Below are 24,268 nucleotides of genomic sequence, written 5' to 3'. Positions count from 1 at the left end.
GCGTCAACGAGAGCGATGGACACCTAAGCCAATCGCTTTCGTAGAGCTCCCCGGCGCCCGCCCCTTGCCCTCTACGTCTTCCAATGAGGAACCGCAACCGGGTGAGCGCGCGTTTCCACCCGGGAGGGGCTGTGGAGCTGCCCCTCCGGCACTCCAGGGTCCTCCCTCGCGACTGCGGCTAGCTGGTTGCTGCCGCGCGGGAAAACCATGGGCGACTCTGTGGGAGAGCGCGCTCGCCTCCGTCGCTACCCCAAGCTCCCAGTGTGGGTCGTAGAGGATCACCAGGAGGTGAGTCGGCGGCTGCTAGTTTCTGAGGCAATATAGAGCGAGGGCCAAGGAGGCGGCGGAGCCTCGGTATCGAAGGCCATAGAGAAGCAGAATTTGTTACCCGCGCGAGTTGCATTGCTGTGGCGAAAAACACCGAAACGACTAACGGGAGAATAGGCGCTGACGTTTATGACTCGCTTCCTATACGTCGGGCAGCTGGTTTAACCTTCACGGTTTGCCCAGAATCCCATACCGACAAGTGGTGGCGTCGGGATTCGAACTTGAGCATTCTCACTGCGGAGCCCCGTGTCCTTAACCTGCCTGTGAACGCGGGCTTCCAGCTCTCCTCGGCGTCTCCATCACTGCAGGGCTGTGTGTAGGTGGGAAACTTCTTGTAAATAATGTGGCTGCCATCTGTGATATAGGGACTATCATCGTAGGCTCTTAGGGCTGTTGGTATTACTGTGTGCTTGGTGTGTACATAAATCTTTTTACACCGTGCCCTGCTTCTATAAACACGAAAGATATTTACTGTTTTTAGGGCAGTGCTACTTTGGAGTAGCTAAAACGGTGCCTTAATCTGTTCTCTGGAAGGGAGGCCCATGGGTTCGAGACGACTTTTTTTTTTTTTTTAACTAATAGGCCTTGGGAGATCTCTGGGGTATGAAAGGGGGAAAAGATGATTCCGGATTTATGGAGAAAGGAAGTTGAGTTTCCCAGGACGTAGAGATAGTGTTTATGGGCCTGAGAAAAAGCACAAGGGCGGGATAAGCGGTGCTTTCAAATTCAGTATTAAACCTGGATCTACAGAGACTGTAATAGGACAGAAGCCTTAGAGACCACCTAGCCTAGTTCCACCATCCTAAGGTGTGGAAAAGGCCAGGAGACCCAAGGTAGCTGCAACACATCCTTACGCCAGAATGTTTATTAACTACCAGTTTTTTCCTGAGGGCCAATCCTTGTCTGTTTACCCACGTTATCTTTTGAGTTTGTGATGGGGCAAGATGGCAGCAAGAGATGCCCATTAAAGCCTTTGGAGGTGCAAGCTGGAACTTCTGAGGAAAAAATAAAGCTGAGAACGCTATCTAAACCCATGTTCAGTGAACAAATTTTATATTTTCCTACTTTTTAGCAACACCGCTTGCTTCAAATTATGTGTAGTTATGTTAAGCATTGTTTTTCAGGCTGCAGCTGAGCGTATGCTCATGATTTCAGTGCTAATTCTGAATGTGTGCATGTGTTTTTCCAGGTCCTGCCTTATATATATCGAGCCATTGGCTCAAAGCATCTTCCTGCCAGTAACATACGTTTTGTGCATTTTGATTCACATCCAGACCTCCTTATCCCTGTGAATATGCCAGCTGACACTGTGTTTGACAAGGAAACACTTTTCGGGTAATACGTGGTTTTTGTTAATGATTTTTTTTTTTTTTTTTTAAGTAAACTCTGCCCCCAATGTGGGGCTCAAACTCAAGACCCTGAGATCAGGAGTCACATGCTTCACCAACTGAGCCAGCCGGGCATCCCTCTTAATGATCTTTTATGTTTTTGAAATACGATTTGCAGTACATGATAAACAATTCGGGGAAATAGTCTTTGCTGAGCTCATGAGTTTTGTTTTTGTTTTGCCTTCTTTATTTTATTTAGAGCAAGTGTTAACAGACTTTTTTTTAAAGAGCCAGATAGTAAATATTTTAAGTTTGCTCTCCATATGGTCTCTGTTGCAACTACTTATCTTATAGTAGGAAAGCAACCATAGACACTGTGTAACAAATGGCTATGGCTATGTTCCAATAAAACTTTATTTACAAAAATAAGTGGCCTAGCCAATGTTTGCCAACCTCTGCTTTAAAATATAGAATTTTAGAAGTAGAAGAGACTTTAGAAGTTACCTAAGCCGGTTCTCCCTTCCTCTCCTCTTTAAAAGTCTGGGTACTAAGGTGCAAGAAAATGTGTTTTAAACATGTTGTTCAATGATTGTATAGGCAACACATCTTTAATTTGTGTATTCTTCCTTCCAGTATTGAATCCTGCCAACCTCTCAATATGTACTACTTTCCCCTAGAAGGGTCATATGTAATATATTTCTAAATAATGACTTACTAGCCTCTCCTCTGTAATAAAGTTCTCTGAAATTCTGCCACTGTCTCATTATGTATGCATTTGTTAGAATATAGCCTAGTCATACAATGCAAAAAGTTACATAGCAGTAATTTTTCTTTATAATAAAAAATTAAAAGAAAGATGCTTGCGTGAATTAACTTTAGCCTACTACATTTCTTTCAGTTGACTTTTTCCAGAACCCCATTTTAGAGCACTAATTTCTAAAGAAATGTGGTAGCTCTACCATTGTTGTTACTCTTTTATATTTAGAAGTTTTTATATTTTAGAAATTGAAAAGAATTATGAAACAGATATGCAGTTAGTCATAGAATAATAATTCTTAAGATTTTAGTCTGAGAATTCCTGTACACCCTTAAAAATTGCTGAGCTTCTTTTCTAAGTGTGGGTTATATCAGTTTACATTACTGTATTTGAAATAAACTGAGAAATGTTTAAAATATTAATTACTTCAAAATAGTAGACTTCAATATGTTAGATATGATGTTTTTATGAAAAATATATTTTCTTAAGCAAAAAATTTAGTGAGAAGAGTAACAATGTTTAAGTTTTTGCACATCTCTTTAGTATTTGTCTTTATAGGAGATAGCTAGATTCTCATATCTGCTTCTATATTCGGTCTGTTGCTATATGTTGTTTTGGTGGAAGTCAATGAAGAAAATTTAGGAAAAGTATTTTCATAGCCTTTTCAGATAATTATGAATATTCAATACCATACCAAAACTTGACAAGTAGTGGTTTTTTAAAGCTAGTTCGAATGTAGAATCCAACAATTCAGATTCAAGTCTGAATAACCATTGTATGTTGATCAGTCTTTCAAGAAAAATGGTGTTCAGCTTTCAATTGAATCACAAGTGTTTCTCCTTGAGACAACCATTGTACTTCAAAGTATGTAGCAGAAGTACTTTTTGTGCATTTCTCATTTTGCCACCCAGAATATTTAAAATGTATACTCAAGATCAAGGTTTAATAAAACTATGAAGGACCTTTTTACATGAAACTGGCTTTGGGAGGGGGCAGTGGTGCTTGGTAGTGAAGAATACAGTGACTCCTAGTAGAGTTGGTGCCATCACCTTAGAATACCAACTGACCATTGCTTTGCACCATCAGAGCAAATGTCAATACAATGAAAAAGGGAAATGATGCCTGAATGCCATCAAGAAAATTGTTAAACTCTTGTTCTGGGTGAAATTGCATTTGGGAAAAGCCACTTAGTAGTTTCCATGCTTTCTATTTCTTTTTCAGAGAATTAAGTATTGAGAATTGGATTATGCCTGCAGTTTATGCTGGCCATTTTTCTCATGTTCTGTGGCTTCATCCCACATGGGCTCAGCAAATCAGAGAGGGCAAACATCACTTTTTAGTAGGCAGAGACACTTCTACCACAACAATCAGGTAATTTCCTCATATTTATGATTATAAAAGGGAATAAATGCTTCTTTTATTCTATTTTGAGTCCCCATAATAACTCATAAATTGTCTACATACAGATAGATGGGCTCAGATTAAGCCTCAGCTCTTCTGAAGAGTTCTCAAAACACCAGGAACAGGTTTTCAAGTCTCTTGACCTTCTTCGCAACCATTTATATTTTGTTGCTGGTCACATTAGTTTTGAGTAATATGATCATCTTCTGGAATTCTGGCTCCATTGATGACTAAGTCCATTAAATCATTGAAGTACCTTATAGATTTATATATTTAATGATACATTTTACTGTTTCCTTGCAATATAATTATTATCTGCTGAATTTAACAATTAGCAGTGGAAAAGCAAAATTACCTCATTTTAGATTTTTTGTAAATCCAATGACTAAACGGTAGATTTGGGGTCTTAATTTTAGTAATATGATTAGCTTTAGATAATTAATCTAGATTAAGTTACAGCATTCTTTGACCTGAGTTACATGTACAGCTGTTTTTGTTATGTAAGCTCTCTAACCAATGTTTTATGGATATTGTAATACTGTAATTATCTTTAGAAATATCATTGTTTTCTTGTCTTGCTACATTCTTTTTTAATGGGATGAATGTGTTAAGCAGTGAAACCATAACTTTCTCAAAGGTGAAGGAGAGTGGAAAAAAATGGTAATACATTGAAAATGAAATACAGTCTTTCTCATTGAAAGTGATACTTGTTATTTCTGATTTATCCTTAATGATATAGTTAACTTTTGTTGCATGTTCTTATCAATTGCACAAGTAACTCTGTTTTGTATCCATGAAAATTATATTTATTGAGGATATAATACTAAATAACAATAATAAATAAGTATGACTTCACATAGAATAAATATTATATGTAATACTGGTATATGTGAGAGAACAGTAGTGCTTTTATTGAGTACTTCAGTGAGTAGGCCTAATTTGACCTGTAACAGGTTTTTGCAAAATCAAATAATTTTGAGTAATCTGAAACAGACTCAATGTATAATAACAGTATTAGGAAGAATTTGATTATCTGGTGATTTTACTTAATCCTGCAAGTAAAAGTTTACAGAGGAGGCACATGCAGGTATGCAGTCTGAGATGCATGTGTTTCTACAGATATGAACAAAGTAGAGTCCTTTATTAAAGAAGAATATGAATTTAGGTTGGGGGATACAGACTTTGTCATTCTTAGGATGGCACAATTTATAATAAGCCTAGATATTAGCTGTATTATATCATTAGGCTTATTTTAGAAAATTAATACCTTTTTAAATTTAAGACTGTATAGCTGGAGGAAGGTGAGTAGGAAATAAACATTAACCATTATTTTAGTCGGATAGAGCCTGGCTGTGGAAGAAGCATTTAGTTTTGCTATTCCAAGTACTTGCTAAGGCATAATATAGTTGAAAAGCTAAGAACATACTGCTATGTCTAAAATCAGAAATCTGTAACTTGTAAAATACATTCTGCATGTGTATAAGAGTTTTTTAAGTTGTTTTCCATATTAAAATATTATGGTTATACAGAGTTTGACAAAGTTTTGAAATACATCAAAGGGAGCTTTTGTTAAAAGAAATTATTTCCAGATGTAATTTTTCTCTTAAGTGATTATTTGGATAAGTTGCAGCTGGTATGAAAGTGATCCAGAACACTAGCTGAAAGAGGATCATTTATTTCTTTGTTTTATTAGACTTTACCGCACACAGTCCAGGGCCTATGTGGCAGTTTACAGGTTTGGAAATCCCAGTTCCTTTTATCTTTTTCCTTCATCTCTAGAGCGTTGCCTTTTCCTCATAGTCCATGGTGGGCTTGCCACTTGCATGTTCATGTGCCAGTCAGCAGGTAGAGAGGAGCAAGGTTATGTATGCTTCTCTTGCATTCACAGCCTTAGGCCCGAACTTAGTCAAACAGCCACATCTCGCTGCAAGATGGGCTATGAAATACAGTCTTTACTTCAGGCCATTGTGTGCCCAGCTAAAAATTGGGGGAATACTATTTCTGCAGAAGAACAGGAATTAACGAAAGTAGAGAGAGCTTTTAGTTTTTGTTAAATATGTTCTCTGTTACATTTCTGCAGTGCTTTGGAAATGCTATATGAAATGTCAGCTAATTTGTCCATTTGTCTTTAAAACAGTTTTTTCCTCTAATCCAGGGTTACAAGTACGGATCATTACTTTCTAAGTGATGGTCTTTATGTAACTGAAGACCAGCTAGAGAACCAAAAACCTTTACAGTTGGATGTAATTATGGTAAAACCTTATAAACTCTGTAACAGTCAAGAAGAAAATGATGCAGTGTCTTCTGCTAAGAAGCCAAAGCTAGCACTGGAAGATGCAGAAAACACTGCCTCTACTAACTGTGACTCTTATTCAGAAGGACTGGAAAAGGACGCAGTGGCACAGAGGAAGGGCCAAACTTGCCTAGAGCAATCATGTTCATGTTCTTCTGAAAGCCAAGAGTGTCAGACTACAGTCAGCACTGGGGAAATCCTGGAAATTTTGAAGAAAGGGGATGCATTTGTTTTAGATATTGACTTGGATTTTTTTTCAGTCAAGAATCCCTTCAAAGAAATGTTCACTCAGGTAAATGTGGTATTTTTAAAATGTGGATCTTGAGAATTATATGACATTTCTCTAGATCAGGGATCAGGAAACTTTCTGCAAACAGCCAGATATTAATTACTTTATTGCTGGTCCCATATGATTTCTATCACACATTCTTCCTTGTTGTTGTTAAACCTTTTTAAATCATATACGCCTATTTTTTAAATTGAATTACATATGTACCTTTCTTAATCCAAGGGCTATGCATACAAAAACAAGTTGTAGGTTGTGGGATGCCGATCCCTGCTCTAGATAGTATTTATTATTTTGTATTTATTAATTGGAGTAGTATGTACGAGGGTAGTTGAAAAAACTAAAATCCCATGGTACAAGAAAGCGTATGCATTAAAGAATGTCACTCTCTCACCCCATTCCCATTCCCTCAGTTTCTTACCTCAGCAACAAACTTGGCCAGTTTCTTGGCGTATCTTTCCAGAGTTAGTCTACGTATATAAAGCACTGTGTGACAGATTTTTCACTGGACAATGAGTTGCCTGGTTACACATGTACTATTTGTAGCTAATGATTCAGGCCTATGATCCTTAGGGTACCTCATCAGATCTTAAATGCAGAAAGCCAGACAATATGAGTATGCACAGATCTGAGTTGGAACATTTAGGAAACCAATAAATCCATGCTATAAGTGAGCATTCCTGGTGCCTTTTATGGCACAGTAACTGCTTACTTTAACATTTGGGAGGTTGTTCAAGTCTGTTCTTTTTGGGATTCAAATTAACTATTTTTTGTACCTGGATTCAGTGTTTGATTATAATGATGATGCACTTTACGATCCTAATTCGCATATGTATTGGAAGCCATTGAGATTTATCAAAGACCTCTAAATAGGTATTGATTAAAAGATAGGTAAAATGTGAGGATTTAGTGTAATCTGAAACAAGAATGAGGGACCTAGAGTACTCTCTCAACTTGGAAATAAAGGAGAAAAACTGCTGTTTCTTCCTGTTCTTGTACATGGAACCAATGGTTATAACCATAAGTTCTTAGAATCATGAGATGACCTTAGAACTATTTAGAAAACTTGAAGAATAGGCATATCTGAAAGCTGAAGAAACTGACTTTAGGAATTTATTTTACAAATATACTTATCAAATATTTTTAATGAAAATTTCTACAAAGTTATACAAGGAACTTAATGGCAGTTACTCCTTTTCCAGTACTTTCAGGAACCTGGAAAGTGGAGATTTTTGTACCTTTTTTTTAAAGAGCATGTGCAGAAGTCCAGAGTGATTTAAGTTCTGTTTGTTACTTCTGCTTATTAGCTGTATAATCTTGGGGAAGTTACCTAACCTTTCTGACCCACAGTTTCTTCAAGTGTAAAATCAAAATAATCATGTGCAACTCATAGGATTATTATGATGAGGGTAGTGGTACAACATTGTGCTTAATGAACTTCAGCTCTTGCATATAATCTCTTCCCTACCTATAATGGGGCCATTTAGGGTGCTAAATGAGGGGGAGACGTTCTCCTGTAAAGTCTTTGCTTTGAAGGCATCATTCTTCCATTGTATCTGCCCTCAGTATTGCCTTTGAACTTCTAAGTTCTCTTCTGTGGCTAGGGAAAGGGCTGCAAAGTGAACATGGAGAATTTTTGTTGTTATTAAAAACATGTATATTTTATCCATAGCTAAAATCTGTTTAGATCCTAAGATGTATACATTTAGAATGTAGAATATTATTAGAAATCTTCTTTCATATCAAGTCTTTTTCCATAGCTAATTTTCATACATTCTTATCAGGATAGAGTTACCCTGAAGCAGTGTTTACAGTAACATCTGAGTTATACATTTTCCCTGATTTTTACAGACTAATCTTTAAAGGATTATCTAAGATATTCTCCTTATATCATAGCCATTTTTTACTTAAAGCATATCATTGAAAAAAAATTGGTGTTTTTTTTTTTTTCTAGTCTATGAATTTTTGTTTTGTTTTCCAGGAAGAATACAAAATCTTACAAGAGTTGTACCAGTTTAAAAAACCTGGTACCAACCTGACAGAGGTATCCTTCATTTGTTTCTTTTGGGTTTTGTCTATTTATCGCATATCTAATAATATCTTATAGCTCATTAGAGTGCTCTCAAACATCTAATCAAAATCTTTGTGTGTTTATTGGGGAAGCCCATGGTTAGTACTTACAAGTCATGGTTTTAACTAATTGAACTGGTATTTTCATTGCAATGGAATTTCACTTATTTTTCAAAGAATAATTATAATCTTGGCTTTGTCAATATGTTTAAAGGAAGATTTGGTAGATTGTGTTGATACTCGAATTCATCAGTTAGAAGATTTAGAAGCTGCTTTTGCTGATTTGTGTGATGGTGATGATGAAGAAACTGTACAGAAATTGGCTTCAAACCCTGGGTAAGACCTTGAAACATTTTTTTCCCCAACTCTGTTTTAGTCCTAGATAATTTGTTAAATTTGCTAGATAAATTACTTTTTAAAGATCAGTAATAAGTGCCAACACAAATTTACTAACAATGGTTAGCCTTTACTGAGTGTTTTCTATGTGCCCAGTTCTAAGATTGTTCCTTGCATTTATCTCATTTATTCCCTACAACAGTCCGATGGCTTCATCGTTATTATGTTCATTTTATACACGAGGAAACTAAGGCACAGAGGTTTAAGTTGCTCAAAATCACATAGTAAGTGGTTATGTGTTTAATCATTGTGCAGTGGCTGCTCCTGTGATCTATAAGATGTGGTGCTAGGTCTTAGATAAGATAGCCCCCATTCTGAGTAGTAGAAGAAAAAAATTAACCTATCAATAAAAAAGTAAATGACTAAACAAGTAAATTATAATGTGAAAACTTGCCTCCTTTTAAGGATAGCCCAACTATGAGTAGAAGCTCAAGGTGCCCTTGGCATGAGCGAGCAGGATTTGAAAGCTGGATTCTTCATCAGGTCCTCTACTGGGCCGATTATCTCAGCATTAACATTACCTTGAAAACATGGAGAGAAAAGTTCTTTTGGCATGATCATCTGTCATTTTACAGGGTGGGGTGAAGAGTGCCTTTAGTATTAAAGCAAGTTTGAAAGAATGTTGACATAAATAGTATAGTTACTTTTCCCTAAACTAATTCTATTTTTTTTCTAGTGCAGTGTAGTTGACATACTATATTACATTAGTCTCAGGTATACAACATAATGAATTGATAATTCTATATGTTACACAGTGCTCACCACAATAAGTGTAGTTACCATACAATGTTTTTATGATATCATTGACTACATTCCCTATGCTTTAATTGTTATCCCTATAACTTATTTATTTTATGACTGGAAGTTTGGACCTCTTAACCCCCTTCACCTATTTCACCCATCTCCCCACCCCCTGGCAGCCATCAGTTCTTTAGTATTTATGAGTCTGTTTCTGTTTTTTTGGTTCATCTGTTCTGCTTTTTAGATTCCATATACAAGTGATATCATGTGGTAGTTTTCTGGCTTATTTCGTTTAGCATGATAATCTCTAGGTCCATCCATGTTGTCATGAATGCCAAGATTGCATTCTTTTTTATGGCTGGGTAATATTCCAGTGTGTGTATATGTGTGTGTGTGTGTGTGTGTGTGTGTGTGTGTATGTATTTATATATATATACCACATCTTTATCCATTCATCTGTCAGTGGACACTCGCATTGCTTCCATATCTTGACTATTGTAAATAATGCTGTAGTAAAGATAGGAGTGCATATATCTTTTCAAATTAGTGTTTTTGTTTTCTTTGGACAAATACCCAGCAGAGAAATTACTAGATTGTATGGTATTTCTATTTTTAATTTTTTGTGGAACTTCCATACTGTTTTCCCAGTGGCTGCACCAGTTTACATTTTTACCAACAGTACATAAAAGCTCCCTTTTCTCCACATCCTCATCAGCACTTGTTATTTCTTGTTCTTTGTTTCTAGCCATTCTGACTGGTGTAAGGTCATTTCTTACTGTGGTTTTGGTTTTGTATTTCCCTGATGATTAGTGATGTTAAGTCTCTGAAATAATTCTTTAAGTCATATAAACTCAAAAGGCCAGAAAACTAATTTAAGAACCATCAGACACAAACATTTTTGTCCCCATGAGCGTAGGAAACCAGAAGTAGCTTATTTGCAAATTGATCTTCCACAAACTGAGATTATTCTCCACAGTGTAAATGTAAGAAATCAGTCATAAGATAGCAACATAAATTAGAGCATTAGAATCATAGTACTTTGAGCCACTAGGACTTGTTATATCATAGTTATTTAAAATAATTCTTCAGATATCTAGAAGAATACGGAAGAACCTGGAATAGAGATTGCCTCTGGGGAGAGGAATTCTATGGCTAAAAGATGAAGTTATAAGAGAGAAAAATCTTTTGCTATGTGTGTATATTACCTATTCAAAATATTCAATGTAATTTTTGTTTAAAATATTGAGAAACATCCCTGAAATACAAATATTATGAAACTTTATTATCACTAAGGAAAACCATGGTGTTATATTTATCACATCAGTAAATATTGACCAGGCACTTTAACATCAGTTCACTCTTTTCCTCTTCAGCATAGAGTGCTAATTTGAAAAATGATTCCCTCCTTTTTGAGATTATGATGGAACAGGGAGATGTAGAAATAACTCACAGGATATGATTCTTTCTAGAAATATTGAAAAGTACGTATTATTTTGTGATGTCTCAAGCCAAGTTTAAAACTTAAAACAGCATGAAAACCTTGGAGTCCTGAATCTAGCCCCTAGATGGGGGTACCTTTCACTGAAACCCACTGTGCCTGGTGAGCATGCCTAGTTAACTCTTCATCACCTGCAGGGAGTTTTCTCACAGACTTGAAGAGACAATGAGGCTACAACAGAAGCGAGTCCAGACTGTGGCTGGAATTGGGGGGGGGGGGAATAGCACAAAGGAAAAATGGGTGAGACAAGCAAGAAAAGTCTCCCCAAACTTAACCATGCCCCTGAAGGGCCAGATCCTCACCATGAAGGAGTCTTCACTATTAAGAAGTAGAGGAGGTAGGTGATTAGGGTCCAGAAGCCCAGAAAGTGTTTTTAATAAAAAGGAAGAAGTAACAGGATGAGTGGATAGTTAGGCCTCCGTGCCTCCCTTTTTCTTTCTTTTTTCCCTCCCGCCAGATGAGTAGATATTGGTGGGGGAGGCAAAATACTAGAACCATTAATTAATCATGGCTTCCAAAGAGTTTCACTTAAATTAAATCACTTAAAGGCACTATTGTTAGTATACCAAATGGTATAGAACTTTTCCGGTTGTAAATATGTATGTCAATAAGTATGTTCTTAAATTTTTTTAACTTTTGGGAAACTATCTTTTTTCATCACTGTATGTTAAAAGCACTTACTTTTCTTGCTGCTGAAGATAATTTTTAAAGTCATAGTAGAGCTTCCATTTTTAAAAAAGAGGAAAATCTCAGTTTCTTGCATGCAAAGTTTCAACCTTTAACACAATCTGTAATCTTGTAGGTAAGAAAAACAGGGAACATTTATTTCTTAATATTTTAAGATGATATTTGAATATCTTCATCTTTCATTTCTCAAACATCATGTGAAACATACTGTTAAAAGTAAATTTTAAGTGTAATAGATCATGTGCTTCTATAATTTTAGTTGAGGTGGTGTGATGTTTAATTGAAGGGTGACTTTTTTCCAGAATGGAATCACTAATTCCACTTGTACAGAGTTTGAAAAAACGGATGGAAGTACCAGACTATGAAATGGTAAATACTTTATACTAAAGTATAAAATTGACCCGTTAGAAAGGCTTTTTTTCTGGGTAAAAAAAGTACTTTTTATTAAAGTGGTTCTCTTTTATTTGTGTTGCAGGAAAGTGTAAATGAACTGTTTTGTTTAAATGAGAAGAAATGAGGGGCGCCTGGGTAGCACAGCGGTTAAGCGTCTGCCTTCGGCTCAGGGCGTGATCCCAGCGTTATGGGATCGAGCCCCACATCAGGCTCCTCCGTTGTGAGCCTGCTTCTTCCTCTTCCACTCCCCCTGCTTGTGTTCCCTCTCTCGCTGGCTATCTCTATCTCTGTCGAATAAATAAATAAAATCTTTAAAAAAAAATGAGAAGAAATGAAAAATACATAACTTCTTAGAAGTCAGAATACTGGAAAAGTTTTTCAGAAAAAATAAGCTTTTCCCAGTTTTATGTATGAAGCAGAAGTGCTGCATTTTTGTTTTTTTGTTTATGGTCAGATCTCTCCTTGCCAGAAAAAAGAAAGTATACAACTTTTAAAGTTGTCCCTTATTTATTAATTCATTTTCATACTCCCTCCCTCCTTTCTTTCCTCCCTCTGAAAACTTTCCTGATTATAAAAGCCAAGAGAAAGACAAAAGAAGATGCTCTGGCCGGTGCATCTCAGCTCTATCAACTGTATCACTGACTTTGCCAACAGTGATCTGAAAACTATAGCAACAGTGAATACCTTCAATGATAGTTGCTTTTATTTTTATAGCATTTCACAGTCTTCGAAGCATAAATTTTCCCATTTGAAATTCAACTGTCTTTTCTCAGATTTTGTGCCAAAACTGAGACCTGCAAATCTTCTACTCCTGGTGCTTCTTTGACTTCAACAAATTGTGTTTTTACTCTAGTGTTTTCTTTAGTTGTGGAATACAATCAAACCACCTTATTTGAGCTGAAGTTTATGTACTGATTTTTTTTTTTTTTTTAAGATTTTTATTTATTCGACAGAGAGACAGCCAGCGAGAGAGGGAACACAAGCAGGGGGAGTGGAGAGGAAGAAGCAGGCTCATAGCAGAGGAGCCTGACGTGGGGCTCGATCCCATAACGCCGGGATCACGCCCTGAGCCGAAGGCAGACGCTTAACCGCTGTGCCACCCAGGCGCCCCTATGTACTGATTTAATGCCAACTTTATAAGAATAAAAAAATACTAGCAAAAGAATATTTTAGTTAAATTAGAGCTAGTCCAAAACCCACTTTTTTTTTCAATGGCAATTTTTAAGAATGATAGAGTTAGAAGACACTTAGGGTTTAAAAATGCTTTGAGCTTACATGACATTGTTGAATGTGTCTTCATGCAGGTCTGCTGTAAATGTACATTGCATCAGGATTTTCCAGTGGTAGGGGGATTTTTGGACATTGTTGAAAGAAGGAAGTATCCGGATAGAATAGGCTTGATTGCAGATTATGGAATCAAATATTATGTGCCTATAGCTGCAGGATTAGACCACTAAGTGTTTTGATCCTTTCAGAAAAGAACACACACAGTCTTTTTCCTGCAATGTTTGTTCCTAGTTAAATTTTTGATGTGTATCCAGAGCTGCAGTAATGTAACAGATTAATGGGGTTTTTTTCCCCATGCTTTGCACTTACGTACACTAGGCAAAACAGTGACATACTGAGTTCCATTTTTCAAAACTTCAAAGCACAGGATGTAAGATGTTAGCTCATGAGCCCCTTCTAACTTTCAGGCATAGTTTAGTGCTAAGACTGAAACACCAGTCATTTACATTTTTTTTTAAAGATTTTATTTATTTATTTATTTGACAGAGAGTGAGAGAGGGAACACAAGCAGGGGAGTGGGAGAGGGAGAAGCAGGCTTCCTGCCGAGCAAGGAGTCACATGAGGGGCTCGATCCCCGCACCCTGGGACCATGACCTAAGCTGAAGGCAGACACCCATCGACTGAGCCACCCCGGCGCCCCTACATTTAAAACACATCTATAGATGTCAGTAGTATATGATTGTACACATAAAGGATACATAAGAAACTGGTAATAGGAGAAAGACTTTCCCTTATATCCTCTTGAAGTTTTAACACAGTACTAGATTAGATGCATGTATCTTAAAAAAAATAATATGTTGAAAGAAAAGGTAAGATGAGAATATGTACAGTTTTATATCAGCTTTTAGAATCTAAGTGAAATGGATAATTTGCTAGAAAATATGATTTATCAGAATAGACTCAAGTAAAGACAGAAACGGAATTCATAATTACAAAATAAAAAAGTAGTTAAAAGAATTAGTCCTATAAAAGACATCAGGCCCAGACAGGTGTGTAGGCCCGTTCTTCCAAAACTTTAGAGAATAGAGAACTTCTATGGCACAGAAACTATTAAGGAAAAAACAACCCCAGTCCACAACAATATTAAAAGATTGTCAGCAAGGACATTAATGGTTAAAGAATCTTCTAAAAACGATAAAGCCTTACAGTGTAATTTTTAGTTTTCTTATTTTCAGGTTCACCAGGCTGGTCTGACCTGTGATTACTCAGAACTTCCTCACCATATCAGCACAGAACAAGAAATTGAGTATCTTATTCAGTCTGTATATTATTTACTGAAAAATTTACCAAAACCTACTCTTGTGACAATTGCAAGGTAAGTGTGGTAGCCTGAATAATGGCTCACCAAACATATTTATATTCTAATCGCCAGAACCTGTATATATGTGATCTTATAGGAAAAGAGACCTTGCAGATGTAATTAACTCAAGGATCTTGAAGTGAGGAGATTACCCTGGATTATTCAGTGGGCCAGTGTGCTCACAGTGGTCCTTAAAAAAGGAAGACAAGAGAGTCAGAATCAGAGAAATTAAAAGATGCTAGGCTGCCAGCTTTGAAGATGGAGGATACGGCCACAAGCTAAGGAATGCAGGCAGCCTCTAGAAGCTGGAAAGACAGGGAACAGATTCTTCCCTAGAACCTAGAGAAGAATGCAGCCCTGCCAGCATCTTTATTTTAGGACTACTGATTTCCAACAGAACTGTAATAACTTCGTGTTGCTTTAAGCCACTAGGTTGGTGGTTATTTGCTACAGCAGCCATAGGAAATTAATACAGTCTCCATAGATGAATCTAACGATTACTATTAACACAGTAATTCTAACCAATTTTTTTTTACCTACTCTGCTCAAAATCCAGATGTTGTATTTTCTCTTTCCTCTTAGTGATGGTTGGCAAACAACATACAGTTATTATCTTGTCTTTGAAGTTGGTGATATTATTCAGATGAACACAAGAATTCCCATTTGTGTGTCTCCAAATGAATATTTAGCTGCTGCCATGTTTCGGATTTGAAAATAATGTGCTGAAAGTTACAACAATTTAGTAAAACTTTTCTGTGTTAATCTTTGGGCTGGTTTTATAAGGCACTGTGAGGTTAATTCTTTAAAATATTTTTATATTTTATGACAAATACTTTGTAATGTCCTTTTACCATCCTGAAATGAAATTCATAGATAATCTAACCTACATACATACATAGTTTAAGCATATAGAAATATTATACGTAATATGTAGATAATATAATTGTCTTAGTTCATTCAGGCTACAGTAATAGAATACCATAGACCACGTGGCTTATAAACAACAGAAATTCATTTCTCACAGTCCTGGAGGCTGGGTCGTCCAAGACGCAGTTACTCATAGATTCAGTGTGGTGAAGACCTGCTTCCTGGTTCACAGACAGCTGTCTTCTCCCTATAACCTCACATGGTGGAAGGGGTGAAGGAGCTCCCTGGGGTCTCTTTTATAATGGCGTTAATCTCATTCATGAGGAATTCACCCTCATTACTTAGTCACCTCCAAATATGATCACATTGGGGATTAGATTCAACATAGAATTTTGGAGGGACATAAACATTTAGTTTATAGCAATAACCCACCTGTACACATAATTTAAATATATGTTTATATATGTATACACACACAAAAAATTGTCGTAACATGAAAGGAATGAAAGTAACTGATAAAGTAATATGTATTAAAATGCCGCACAAGGGGTGCCTGGGTGGCTCAGTCAGTTAAGTGTCTTAAGTTTCTGCCTTCGGCTGGGGTGGTGATCTCAGGGTCCTTGGATCAAGCCCCATGTTGGGCTCCCTGCTCAGCGGGGAATATGCTTCTCCCTCTGCCCCTCCTTCTTGCTTGTGCACATGCGTGTGCGTGCTCTCTCTCAAATAATAAATAAAATCTTTTTAAAAAAAATTTTTTTAAAGCCACACAAAACTAGCATCTTTACAGAATCACTAAATGTAACGTTACAAGTGCAGACAAATCTTCATGATGCTTTGGCCAAATACCATGAACAGCACTGCCATAGTGACATGGTTTTTCTAGTCCTAACAACCTCTTGGTAAAGTTCTGAACTTAAAGTCCAGTCTTCTCTCAACATACAGAGTAGTTGCATTCCTGGGAAATTTGTTCGTATTTAATCCATTTTCAAAAATACTTTGTTCATATGTAGAAGAGTATTCTAGGCTCAAAAAATTAAAAACAGGGTTTTTTTTTGCTTATGTGAGTGTTCTCTGGACTTCAGAAAGTATATAGGACACAGGACAAGTATTTATATTTACATTCATATTGTAGGACTGTCCTGCATATTGCAAGCATTCTAGCAGCCCTGCCCTCTTGCCTTGGCCCCTTAACTATCATTGTGACAATCAAAAATGTACCTACAGATTTCCAGAACTCCCTCTTGGGGGTAGCTCCCCTCAAGAACTACTCTAACAGTGTTTTAAAGAAGCCAGAAATCTTTTTGAAAGCATCAAAGTGCTCCTTATTTATTAAGGCTTATAAACTAAACTTTTATATATGATACTTTCTCAAAGTAGGTCTTTATCCATATGTCTATATTAGACAGTATTTAATAATTTTAAATTGCTTTGTCTCATTTATTGTGTGTTATTTATATCAAGTCTCAAAAATAACCTGATCACCATAGAATGGAATGAGTTTATCAGAAGTCTTATAGATTATGTCTTTAGGTCTAAAATACTTGTGACAAGGACTAAGCTAGATAACCAGATCCATTTCCTTCTATAAAGATTTCCAATCCCCCATCTAAATGGCTTTTCTCATCCCAGTCCAGAACCAGGAGACACTGATGAAATCATTTCAGATCTTAATCTGGCTGTAATTGTCAATGACATTGTAACTGCTTGGTAACTGAAGTTGTAGTTGGTGATTCTGGAAAGACTCCCCAAAATACAAGTTCCTGCGCCATCCTACTTTGCTCTTTTCTCATTAATACCACCTGGGAAACTAGTCCCAATACCAGCACATGAATGTGATGAAATGTGGAGACATTTCATCTTGAATAATCCTATATACTTGTATAGTTAACAAATCGTTTTTAGGGGCGCCTGGGTAGCGCAGTCGTTAAAGCGTCTGCCTTCGGCTCAGGGCGTGATCCCGGCGTACCGGGATCGAGTCCCACATCGGGCTCCTCCGCTGTGAGCCTGCTTCTTCCTCTCCCACTCCCCCTGCTGTGTTCCCTCTCTCTCTGGCTGTCTCTCTGTCACATAAATAAATAAAATCTTTAAAAAAAAAAAAACACAAATCATTTTTAGAAGCAGAAACCTTTTATCAGTTGGAAAGTCTCTACTCTTATAATTTCTATCCCTACCCCATAATAAAAGAATGAGAAAGATGCCCAATCACTAAGATGATAACCCCTAGTATTTCCAGTATCTCCCTTCCAGGGAAACAGCAGTCTAGTGATTAAGCACTGAGGCTTTGAAGACATGTTATGTCATTTTGAATCCCATCACCAGCACTTACTAGCTAGGTGACCTATGCAGGTTTACTATCCCCTTAAAGGGATAGTAAATGTATGTATTTCATAGAGTTGCTGAGAAGATTAAAGAACATAATGTAATGCGCTGGACGTGTTTATGTAGAGTAAACATTTAGTAGCTTTCAACTGTTATTATTCCACAATTCAACATACCTTCATTCTATTTTATACCGAAATCAACACATGCAGACTTTTCCTCACTGCATGGTATGATCTCATCTTATTTACATGTATTTTTCTTTTTCTTTCTCTTCTTGGTTCCAGGTCAAGTCTGGATGATTACTGTCCTTCTGAGCAAGTTGACACCATTCAAGAAAAAGTCCTCAATGTGCTACACTCCCTCTATGGAGCTGTAGACATTCACCTGGTGTACTTAGCAGAATGTTCTCCATCTTGAAACAACAAAACACTAGGCTCCTATTACATCTTGATGTAATAACAGGGTTTTCATTAACTTATTTGTAAATGAGTCTTTCAGAGAAGACTTTGTTTTTATATTAACCTTAAGTTAAAATCTTTCAGATATTTTGAATCTCAAAACAAGTATCATCAGTTGTCCAATGAGGACAACTTTTTTGACATCAAGTCTACCCCCCACAATTGATTGTTGCTTATTTCTCTTCCTTTCCATCATTGTCTCTTCATTTTGTAAAGGTTGGTTTTTTTCCTCTTTTCTGCCTGTGTCAATTGGAATGTACAGAATTCATTCATTTATTCACTCAACCAACTGACATTTATTGAGCACTTACATGTGCCAAACATAATTAAGTGCTGGGTGTATGGTAATGAACAGAATAGACAAGGCACCCTGCCCTCTTAGGGGACAGCTGAGAAACGAATTATGGATTATGAGAAGTATTATGGAGGAAAGGACAACCACAAACATGTCTTAGGCATGCTCTTAGTACTCAGGGTACCTACCCTAGCTGTATAAGGAAGTAACATGCTCAAAAGCTACCACCAAAAAAATAAACAAACTTGCCAGTCCATGAAAATCAGAAAATCTACCTTTCCAAGACAGTCAGGGTTGTGGCCCAGCTGGTGCTACATACTCTCAATTGTTGGAGTGGAGGAGGTCTATTTGAGTAAAGTCAACTAACAAAATTTTTCTTTACTAATCAGAAAAGCCCATCAGGGGTTTTGGTGCCTCCAGATGATCAGTATGGGCATTGATTATCATTATCGTTCCTCCGTGACACTTTATTGGCAGTCTGGGTTGATAATTTCTTCAAATAAACCAGCTTTTAATGTAAATAGAAAAAAAGAAATCCTTAATTCTGACATACCATAAGTACCCAAAGACTTAACTGCCTCCCACCAGCCACTCCATGAGTAAGAGAGCCTACCTGAGTCCCTCTTAATCATGGAACTTTTCATTTGCTTAATTTACCAAAGTCTTCCCTCTTCAGTATTCCTCATGTTCAGCATCATTTTTACCTACCTGATTTTCTTTTTAAGGTAGGATGGCATTTGGCGGGGGGGAACACCCACCCATTCCTCAATCCTAACACAGCACTTGTCTTCATTTTTGCATGTAACTTTCAGGCCTTGACCACGTGTGTACATGTTGAGTTGCATGTAGCTACAGTTGTAGTGTGTTACCTAACTTGATGGCTAATACCCAAGTCCCATTACCATTGCCACTCAGTAGATGGCACCAGATCCCATTTTTCCAATGATGCTGTTTCCCACATAAATTTTTCTTGTCACCAAATTGATTTCCCAAGGCTGATAGTGTAAATGCCTGTTTCTGCTGTGAAAAGCAAAGTGATTCAGTTTTCCATTTTGATAGAACATTATGTTCCAAAAAGTTTTCTTTGTAAAATCAGAATTGCAAGATAGTGCTATTTATTTTTAAATTTAAAAAAAAATTTATTAGAGTTCTATAAATGGATGTTACTTTTATGAGTAAATTATTTTGTGTGCTAAAAGAAATAAAAAGGTGTGTTTTGAGATTTTAAAGATTTTAAACCAAACTAGCACTAAGTGTATATGATCTCAGTGTCTTCATAGTACTGATCTTATGATCTGCTTGAGTAGTCATTTATTACAATTCCCACGAACTTGATGTGACTCATTGTTTTAACTCAGGTAGAATAAAAGGGCATCAGTTTCTTTTTTTGGAATATTCATTATTTTGTTCTCCTGCTCTGCGTTTCTCTTTGAATGAAATTCAGTCCCTATTTGTTCACTAGCACCAACTTGATAAATTATATCACTGTGCATTTCAAATAGGAAGATACTTAGTTATCAAGACGTCCTTCATTTGTGTGCTAAGTACCAATGAGGAATACCACCATACAGAGTTTTGGATTATATACAAATATCACTGAAGCATAGGATTTTGAGCAATTTTTTAAAAACTGTGACTTAAATGTAAGCATTGACCAGAGCTTTGGTATTAACGAGTATATATTCCCCAGTATCAAAAGAAGAAAAGTTATTTTTCCTTCAGAAATACTTTTTATAGACCTCTATCTTTGAGTGTTCTGGGTCCTCAAGGAGCTCTTAGTCAAAGTTCTTCACTCTTTATAGGATGTTCTCTCTAAATCTTTATTTTGTTCTAGCAGTAGTGGCCCTGGATTGCTGGCAATGTATGCATCACACTGCTAATAGTTTATAGTCAGTGGTGTGTTTCTTAGTACAGGATTATCTCATTCACCATACGTCTTAAGAGAAAGCAGTTGCCTGAAACTGAAGGAGTTTTTGTTGGACATCTTTCAGAACTGCTCGAGATACCTGAGGATCCTCGGTGCCCAGTCATCCTGAGTCACAGCACTCTCTTAGTGCTTGTTCTGAACTAACTGGTCCTGCACTGTCTCTGTTGTTTTGCAGTTCCAGCTGCACTCCTGGGATTCCCAAACATCGGTGCCATCCTGCCCCTTTATTCTTATTTGGGTTCAACAAATAAAGTTACGGTGACTGAGGAGGTTTCCATGAACCTGGATTCTTAGGAGGGAGTTCTCTGAACGGTAAATATTCCGGTCACTCACTGGAAGGGTATATCTTACCATTGCGAACTAGTAAGTTGACATTCAATGCATTAGTATCCTAGGGGTTTGGTTCCGATGATTCAGAAGCAGGAGCTCATTACCAAATCTGAAACAAGGCTGAGGTTGCATGTTCTCATTTCCTTTGAAGACCTTGTTGAACAGTCAGCCGACCTCCAGCTACAGCTTTCCCACCATGTCTGTAACTTCAAAACGCTCATCAATGGCACCTAGACCTCGAAGCCTAGCCGTCGGCCATCAGCACTGTTTAGGGGCCTTAGCACCCCAGTTGATGCAAAGCATGCCAAGATGAAAATAAGGAGGAAGTGTTACTTCTGAACATAATAGAGCATAGTGGTAAAAGTGTGAGCTTCAGAGAGCTACTGCCTGGCTCCAGTGTCCCCTTCATGTTTCTGCCAAATGACCTCTCAAAGCCTCAGCTTCCCTTTTACGTAAGAGAGCTTAACTCATGGGGATATTCTGAGGAATAACACAAAACCCACAAGAATCAGTCGGTGAACATGGCTATTATTTCTAAACTCAGCCCTACTTTGAGTATCCTGTGATGGCTATTCCAAGTCTCAACTGCTCTTCTTATGCCTCTCCTAAATTCTGGTTTTTGAAACCCTAAGCTAGTTTCCACTGTATTTCCGTGAATGATGGGATTTCTTTTTTTTTTTTTTTTGTAGTCAAAGAAGGCAGGTCCTTACCCATGAGAAAAGAAGTAACAGCTTTAAGCAGAGTTACTCATAGTGTTAAAAGTTTTGTCTTGAAATTGGTACAAGCATCCCTTTATTCAAAATTTAAAAACTTGTACTCATGTAATCAGGGGCAGAGGTGCTGGGGGAGGTGTCAGGGAAGTCAAAGCCTGCCCTAGTTGTTTGTTTGTTTGTTTTTTCCTTTGCATTGTAGCTCGTGCCTGTTTGCAGATAAAGCTAGGATTTGTGATGCTAAACCTTTGATATAGTCAATGTTGGGAAGTTACTACCCCGACTTATAATTTACCTTCATAAACTCTAGAATTATCTTCATCATTTACATTGTTGCTGATTATAGATGACCTCAAGCAAAAAAGTCCCTCTTGTATCAGCCAGAGCCTGACAGGGAGGTGGGGGTAGAGTGAGTACCTCCCAGCATCTCATGTTATTTCCAGACCCTTCACAAGCATCCTCCATCTGGGTCTCCCCCTTACCACAGAGCTGCCTGTGCCTGGTGAGCATTAAGGAAAACGGGGTCATCAGAGAAAGGGGGAGTGCCACTTACCAAGGGTTAGTAAGGTTACATAGCGCATCAGACATGACCCTGATGGCTCAACGAGGGAGAGCCGTCCTTGTCTCCCTTAAGTCCGAGGTGGAGCTAGGCTGAAAACGAGCTGTGGAGACAGAAACCACCCTGAGCGCTGCACGGCGCCGTCCACGGCACTGCCCCATCTGCGGCACTGCCCCATCGGGAGCGGGCCCCGGCATCAAGGGGCACCAGGTGACCCGGAGGTACTGGTGGCTTTGAAATCAGTCCAAGTTCAAGTCATGTGTGCCGGCTCCTAGTTACGTGAGCTTGGCAGTTTAACCCGTCAGAGTCCCTCGTGTTCGACGTGGTTTGAGGCCGTCCCTGTGCTCCTAAGGGGCTCTGCTGTGCTCCAGGACTGCAGGTTAGTTAGCTGTTCACAGCTGCCCTCCCAAGTATACTAGCAGCTCCTTGAAGTCCTGTCGTAGGTCTTCATAGCCCCAGGCTCTGTCATAGTCCCTGTCATCCTAAGGCCTCAAAACGTGTTGAATGAATTACTGAGTATGGAAAATATCAGTGGTCATTGAGACTTGGCAGGAATAAGCCTCATTATGTGCCCTCTTTTGTACATCCTCTTGCAAGCATGTTATCTTTGAGAGCAAATTGAACAAACGGAAGCATTAATACAAGAACATTTACCACAGATTAGGTGTGTTAAAAACAAATCCAAAAGAGCTAAAGGATACTGCCTATAATCTAGTGATTATGTCCATAGAATAACTGTGTTAAACATGAAAGAAAGGCAGTGTGTCAGTTTATGAGCTATTTTGCAGTCTGTTCTCTTAGAGATAAAACCTGACAAGAACCATGTTCCACTTCCATTAGTTCCAATGTTTATGTTTACATGATGTAAAAATGTATATAGTTTGAATTTCAGTCTCAAAATCTTATATTTAACACTACCATACAAAAACCGTGGATGTGAACATTTTGTCCCCAAAAAGAGTATTGCCCTTAGATCATAGCTTTGCTGAATGTTGGTGGAATAACACTCTTCCTCATGTCTGATTTCCCTCCATAGGGAGGCACCTTCCAGTAGGGTCCTGACCTTGCTGTGCCCTTTTCCTCACTGCTCGCCAGAGCAAGAGTAAAAGAAGGGAACTCTAGAATGCTTTCTACTCAAAGTATGTGTACATTCTACTTCCTCCTAACGCCATGGTCTGTAAGAACAGGCCCCGCGGGAGAGCTTACAGCTGTGCAGTGGTGCCCGGGGATGGCAGGGTGTGTCTGGGGTGTAGCCTCAGGAAGCCAGATGTCGCCACAGACTTCGGCCGGCCGTGTTCTTTAGTATCCGTTTTATCAGTAATGAGGATGACCGTTTTACCTTCATCTGCCTGAAAGCTCATTTCTAAGTCGTTTAGAAACAGTAGAGAACAGTTAGGTCTACTGGGCTTCCACAAGCCCCAACATGACAGTGCTGGTTTGTTAAACAATATGGAAAGTTTCTAAATGCAGTAGCCCTTTGGAATTCCAGCCAAAAAGAAGGACATTCTCTGACCATTCTGAATAAACCCACAATAACAACTCTGTTTATACAGTCTGTTTTTCTGCTATGGAGTATAGACATCTAAAAACATTTTTAAAGATTTGTTTTACTTTTAAGTGCTTTTCTTGGATGTCAGACTGGTGTTTTATTTTTATTTGACATCTTGCTAAGATGGGCAACACAGCATCTAGTGGGCCTCCTATATCTGCAACAACCAATTAGGACAGAAGAAAAGATCTTAAAATAACACAACTTGACTAAAAAAAAAAAAGAAAGGAAGGAAGAAAGAAAGAAAAGAAAAGAAACCTATGAATAAGCTAAATGAAACATTAACACACAAAAAGAGCTTTAAGAAGGTATTGAAGAATATAATTGAAGGCATGAATATCTATGGAAAGATAAGTGGGGTTTTTTTTTAAGATTTTATTTATTTATTTATTTGTTTGTTTGTTTGTTAGAGACAGCACACAAGCAGGGGGAGCATCAGGCAGAGGGAGAAGCAGACTCTCCACTGAGCAAAGAGCCCGATGCGGTC

The 24,268-nt window shown here is 37.7% G+C and overlaps 1 protein-coding gene across 4 annotated transcripts; it reads left to right on the top strand.

Moving 5' to 3' along the window:
• The first annotated feature begins 105 nt into the window (after positions 1-105).
• Positions 106-20,900, top strand: CUNH5orf22 (chromosome unknown C5orf22 homolog). 4 transcript variants are annotated; one of them, XM_008692671.2, is made up of 9 exons: positions 106-288; positions 1,517-1,662; positions 3,634-3,783; positions 5,969-6,398; positions 8,374-8,436; positions 8,677-8,798; positions 12,087-12,153; positions 14,640-14,779; positions 20,809-20,900. In XM_008692671.2, the coding sequence occupies exons 1-9, from the start codon at positions 208-210 to the stop codon at positions 20,882-20,884; spliced, it is 1,275 nt and encodes a 424-aa protein (XP_008690893.1). In that variant the 5' UTR covers positions 106-207; the 3' UTR covers positions 20,885-20,900. The 4 variants fall into 4 exon arrangements, with proteins under 4 accessions (XP_008690893.1, XP_008690892.1, XP_008690894.1 ...); XM_008692670.2 differs by lacking the exon at positions 20,809-20,900 and adding an exon at positions 18,238-20,088; XM_008692672.2 differs by lacking the exons at positions 3,634-3,783; positions 20,809-20,900 and adding an exon at positions 18,238-20,088.
• The last annotated feature ends 3,368 nt before the right edge of the window (positions 20,901-24,268 follow it).

Source organism: Ursus maritimus, unplaced genomic scaffold (assembly GCF_017311325.1).
Source record: "Ursus maritimus isolate PB19 unplaced genomic scaffold, ASM1731132v1 scaffold_15, whole genome shotgun sequence".
Classification (NCBI taxonomy): Eukaryota; Metazoa; Chordata; class Mammalia; order Carnivora; family Ursidae; genus Ursus; species Ursus maritimus.
This window is presented reverse-complemented; position numbering and strand designations above follow the sequence as displayed.